Source organism: Ictalurus punctatus, chromosome 20, assembly GCF_001660625.3.
Source record: "Ictalurus punctatus breed USDA103 chromosome 20, Coco_2.0, whole genome shotgun sequence".
Taxonomy (NCBI): Eukaryota; Metazoa; Chordata; class Actinopteri; order Siluriformes; family Ictaluridae; genus Ictalurus; species Ictalurus punctatus.
Window position 1 is genome coordinate 6,186,548 of NC_030435.2, and position 6,094 is coordinate 6,192,641.

At 45.3% G+C, this 6,094-nt stretch overlaps 1 protein-coding gene across 1 annotated transcript; it reads left to right on the forward strand.

Moving 5' to 3' along the window:
- Positions 1 to 657: 657 nt before the first annotated feature.
- LOC128628812 (uncharacterized) lies at positions 658 to 3,341 on the forward strand. Its single transcript, XM_053673567.1, has 2 exons — positions 658 to 2,074; positions 2,173 to 3,341. Exon 2 carries the CDS (start codon positions 2,585 to 2,587, stop codon positions 3,311 to 3,313), a length of 729 nt encoding a protein of 242 aa, XP_053529542.1. The 5' UTR covers positions 658 to 2,074; positions 2,173 to 2,584; the 3' UTR covers positions 3,314 to 3,341.
- The last annotated feature ends 2,753 nt before the right edge of the window (positions 3,342 to 6,094 follow it).

The following is a 6,094-nucleotide window of genomic DNA, read 5'->3' on the forward strand; positions in this document are numbered from 1 at the left end:
ACAGATGAATCAGGGTGACAGGGGTGTTTGTGTGTGTCTGTATGAAGAGAGAGTATGTCACAGTCATTATTCACTCAACAACTACGGGTCGGGCAACATAAAAATTATTGCATAACAGACAAAACTACTTCAAAAGCAAGTTCAGATTGTCGCTACAAACAGCAACCCGTGTTAATTGCACAAGCTGACACGCAGTACAAAACCACATCATGAGTCTGAGGGTGTGAACACACCATGGGCCTTGAGCAAAATCCTGCGTGTGTGTGTCTGCGTAAACGGTCACACACTCTGTATTAAACCCAACTGTTGAGTGAAGTGCACTTGGGGAAACAGGGAATGGGGCTGCTTTATCTGCCCAGTGGGCCTGCTATATTAAGGTTGTGAAAGATTTATGTGACAGTTAACGATAGTGTCGCTTTGTGCTGTTATTAGTGGCCTGGTGAAACAGGTGCAACTGCTGGGAAGTCGTTCACTCCTCCTCACTCCTTGTCTCCCTTTGTTTCTCTTTGCTGCTCTGCCTTGATGAAAAGTCTTATTTACCACATCAAAGACATGCTAATATGCTAGCTTGCGCCAAGCCAGCACGTGCCATGTTTCGTACTCAGAAAGTAGTGCTGACTAACACTGGCACTTTAAATGATGGCGTGTTGAATTACACTGTTCGCAGTTTCCCGTGTCCTTGCTGTGTGAGGAGCCGTCAGAGCTGAAATGTTCCAGAAGTCTCTGTGGATCTGGATTGCATAAATGTTCGATCTTTGCAGTTCGTGGTGTGTTTACAGCATGCGTGATGGACCATATGTGTTTGTATATGTGAGCTCAAGAAGCATAGGACTTATGAGCAGGTCTGGGCCTGCTCATGTGGTAGTGGAAAGACACTAATCCCCCAGTCCTGAGGGAGAGAGAGAGAGAAGAGAGAGAGAGAGAGAGAGAGAGAGAGAGAGAGAGAGAGAGAGAGAGAGAGAGAGAGAGAGAGAGCAGGTAATACAACAATGCAGACTAGAGAAGTTGCTGGGTTTTGAACACAACCTTCTAGCAACTAGAACCAAACCACTGCGTTAAAAGTAGTTGTACCAAAATACATAACACTTGTGTTTGAAGTAATTTATATATAAAACAAGCCCTGATATACTAAAAGTTAGCATTTGTAAAAAACAAAAAACAAAAAACAAAAAAAACCCTGCATCTTTCACATAAAAATATTCAAAGTAGCATGTCTTATTATTAATGCAACTGTAGGGCAAGTATTAAATTTGTAGAAGCTATAAAACTCACAGCTCTCAGCCCATCATTTTTTTTTTTATTAAACTCATGTAATTTAAAACTCATGTCTACCTCTTTTATATTGTGTTCATATTTTATTTTTGAAAAGTTGTTTTATGTGTTTCACCAACTTTAATCTCAGATTCAGTTTTACTCTTCTAGGAGTCTGTTTGATATCTGAGTGCACCTTGTCTAAAAAAAGTAGATGCAATAAGCTCATTTGAGTATTCTTTCCTTCCACTATTTATGACATAATTTGCACAATTTTTATTTGCATATATGTACCATATTAAAAAATTTGCACCTACAAATTAATTTTCAGTAGTGGTTCCATTTAGCCTTTGTGAGTCTTAAAAACAATTTCAGGAAATTCAGATGCAACTTCCTGTTGACCAAATACTTCAGAGAAGTGAATCTGTTCTTACAACATTTTTCATAACCTATAATGGATGAGAGATTGAAAAGGATGTTTCAAGCATGAGATGTTAAATGGATTCTCACATTAATGTAAAAACAATACAATTTGTGAAGCATTTTAATGAAAAGTTTTAGGTAATATCATGATCCATCCAGAAGCCAGTGCATTTTCCTGTGTTTCACTGTTTTTCCCCTTCCCCATGTTTCCAGTTTTTTTCTCTCCCTTGTGTTTCTGTTAGTGTGTGTGTGTGTGTGTGTATCTCTGGGCCTGGCACTCCACCTCTCGGGCAGCCTGATTGAATCATTTGCTCACCTGCTTCTCATCAGCTCATCAATCAGCAGTGTATATAAACCCCAGTTCTTCAGCTCTTAGCCTGATTGTTCCAGCTTCAGTGTGGTACATTTCCGGCTTTCCTCGCTTTCTGTTTATAATATAGTGTTTTCCTTGTCGAGTTTCCCTGTGCGTACCCTGTCTGTTTTCTCTTCGCATTCCAGGTCCACTACTCATGCGACTGCCTGCTCTCCCTCGGCTCACTTCCTGCTATTCCCAGCTCCATCTGTCTCCTCCGTGAGCCCTCGACTCTCACGCGGCGGACCTGAGTTCGAATCCCACTCTCGACTACACATTTCCACACTCCTTTCTCACATACTCCAGCCTCCAGTTCACATTAATGAATCTCGTTAACCTTCAGCCATCATGTCTGCATTCTGCCTTTGGGTTCCCCAGTCTGTGTGAGCGTAAGAGAACAATCTGGCCACCATGGACCCAGAAGACCAGCCTCCTCACCATTAGCTGTGTCCCTTCAAGTTGCGCTCCTGGGCCAGCATAAGCAACAACTTTGTGCACTCACCGAGACCCACCAAGCCATGGCACACAAGGTTGGGCTTCTCATTGAGCTACTCTATCATGTCCTTCCAACTGACCCAGATGTTTACGGGCCCCCGACCCAGTCAGACTAATCTGGGGACCCTTCCTGCTCCCTCTCCCAGTCCACCATTGCATGAGGCACATGTCCCAGACCCAGAACCATATGCCGGCAACTTAGTGAGGTGCAAACCCTTCCTCCTTCAGTGTTCCGTTGTGTTTGGCCAGCATCCCCTTACCTATGCCACAGAAGAAGCCAAGGTGGCCTATATCATGGGGCTTCCTAGAGGGGATGCCCTAGCCTGTGCCCTTCCTAGAGGGGATGCCCTAGCCTGGGCCACCACGGTGTGGGACCCGCAGCCAGCTCTAGGATCCTCCATCTCCTCCTTCACTGACAAGCTTTGGAGGGTCTTCAATCACCCTGTCCAAGGGAGGTCCAGTAGAGCACCTCCAACCGCAAGCCCTCCGGACCTCTCATCTGTAACGTCCGAATATCATGACTTGGCAAGGTCTGGGCCCTCTCGCTATCACCTCACCAGCCATATGACTGCACCATTGATCTCCTTCCTGGGGCCACTCTGCAATCCGGGCGGCTGTATAATCTGTCTCACCCTGAGAGGGAGGCCATGGAGAAATACGTCTTGGAGTCCTTCGCTGCTGGCATCTTCTGACCTTCCTCCTCCCTCCTGGGTGCTGGCTTCTTCTTTGTGGCCAAGAAGGAAAAGACCCTCTACCTATCAACTATCGGGCCCTCAACAACATCACTATTAATAATAAGTACCCCCTGCCGCTCATCAACTCTGCATTCAAACTGCTGCATGGGGCCACTAACTTTACAAAGTTGGACCTGCAAAATGCATACCATCTTGTCTGGATCATAGACAGGGACGAGTGGAAGACAGTGTTCAATTCCCCCCCGGGCCACTTCTAATACCAGGGTATGCCATTCAGCCTCACCAATGCACTGGCAGTGTTCCAAGCCCTCAAAAATGACGTTCTCTGGGACTTCCTGAACCGGTTCATCTTTGTTTACCTGGACAACATACTGATCTTCACCCGCACCCCTGGAGAGCACACTCTTCATCTCCGTCAGGTCTTTCAGGGAGTACTTGAGAACTGCCTGTTTGTCAAAGCATAGAAGTGCGAGTTTCATGTCAACTTGATCAGGTTCCTGGGGTTTGCCATTGAGAGTGGACAGGTGAGGGCTGAACCCGAGAAGATATGGGCTGTTATCGATTGGCCCAGACCTACCACGCGGAAGCAGATTCAACGTTTCCTGGGGTTTGCTAATTTCTACTGCCGGTTCATTCGGGACTACAGCTGAGTGGTGGTACCACTCACTAGGCTCACCTCCACCTCTACCCCCTTTGTGTGGACCCCTGAGGCCGAGGCTACCTGCACCAAGCTTAAGGAGCTGTTCACCTCATTACAGTTCATTGTAGAGGTGGATGCCTTTGACTTGGTGTGGGTGCGGTGCTCTCCCAATGATCTGGCCCGAACCAGAAAATCCACCCTTGGGCCTTCTCTCACCACCTCTCCCCAGTGGAACGCAACTACGACGTGGGGAATCGTGAGTTTTTAACCATCAAGTTAGCCTTGGAGGAATGGAGACACTGGCTCAAGGGGACTGAACAACCCTTCATTGTCTGGACTGACCATAATAACTTGGCTTACATCCAGACTGCCAATCACCTCAACTCCTGTCAGACACGCTGGGCCCTGTTTTTTGAGCAGTTCAATTTTACGACCACTTACCAACCCAGTTCCAAGAATGCCCGATGCCCTCTCTTGCCAGTTCTCCTCAGAAGAAGAGGACATCTCAGACCCCAACACCATTATCCCTCTGGCCTATGTGGTGGGGGCAGTCATGTGGGAGATTGAGTCCATAGTTCAGAAAGCACAACTCACCCAACCTGACACAGGTAATGGGCCTCCTGGTTGCCTGTTTGTCCCAGACACTGCACATTCCCAGGTCCTCCAGTGGATCCACTGTTCCCAGTTTTCCTGTCACCCTGGCTCACTGAAACGACAATTCTGGTGGCATACGATGGACGCCGACACCCGAACCTTCATCGCTGCCTGCTTCATGTGCACCTGTAATAAGACCTTACAGCACTCACCTGCCGGCCTACTACAACCTCTGCCTATTCCCAGTCACCCCTCTTCACACATTGCCATGGATTTCGTCTCCGGTCTACCCCCTTCCCAAGGGAACACCATCATCCTTACCATTATAGAACGGTTCTCAAGGCAGAACATTTCATGGCCCTTTCCAAGCTCCTTAGTGGCCGAGAAACCGCAGACCTCCTTGACAGCCACGTCTTCCACCTGCACGGTATTCCCCAGGATATTGTCTCAGAGGCCTCAATTCATTTCCCAATTCTGGAGTGCATTCTGTAATGCTGTGGAGCCACTGTCAGTTTATTCTCCAGGTTCTCCCTTGCCTCCCTTCCTGCTATGCCCAACCTCCCTCGTGGCTCCCCAGTGTTGCATTCAGCTTCCACACCGCTGGCAACACTCAAACCTGCTCAAGCTTGACCCCACTCCCCCTCCCCCGTGGCACTGACTGGAGTTCAAATCCCGCTCTCGACTACACATTTCCACACTCCTTTCTCACACACTTCAGCCTCCACTTCACATCAATAAATCCCGTTAACCTTCAGTCATCGTGTCTGTGTTCTGCCTTTGGGTCCCCCTGTCTCTCTGAGCGTAACTGGTAATATGTAGTTATAGTAGGCAAAAATACAGCAGAAGTAATTTAAACAAAAAAGTTATTTATGTGAAATATATTGTAGTGAATGACACTTTATCTGTGTTTATTGGTAGATGTAGTATCAGTATCACAAAGGGTACCCCAATCATTGAATCACCCAACTAGCTAGCTAATATGACTAGTGTTATTAGCTACTATTGTCACAGAACTTGAGTAGAAAATGGTGGTAATATTGTTACAGTGAACTATATAAATAAGCTCAATACCAAGTGCAAACATATGATCTGCATCGACAAACAACATTACATGCTCACAAAAGCATAGTATTCATCAACACACGGCAAGAAAAAAGCTCTCTCTCCTACTCATATAAGTGGTTAATAACTGGAGTTAACAGGTTGTCAACCAGCTTAGTGTCACATCATCATCAGTGATGTTTTAAAGATAAAAGCTTTAACTCCATTTTAACATCAGCCCTTATTGACTGGGTGTGGAGTCATTTATCTAAATCCAGAATGAGATCAACTCCAGCTAGAGTCAGATTAAGTCCAATTGAAAACGTGAAATCTACTCTAACTCTGCTCAATTTCTATGTAATTATATATTATTTGGGAAATGTTATGTATAGCATTAAAACGCAAATTTTGCTGGGAATTTGGGACAGTAATTTTTTTTAAATAGCCAGGCCAACTGTCAGAACAAACAATTGCTGGTAATGATAATTGAATTATCATTATTTTATTTATTATTAAATAAAATAATATTTTGATTTATTTATTTATCGTTATTTTATTTTATTGCTAACAAAATGTAAGGATTCAGGATTGTGATGAGGAAAA

Bases quoted from the DNA above. Each gene is read 5' to 3' on its own strand.
- LOC128628812 (XM_053673567.1), top strand. From the start codon at position 2,585: ATGTCCTTCCAACTGACCCAGATGTTTACGGGCCCCCGACCCAGTCAG.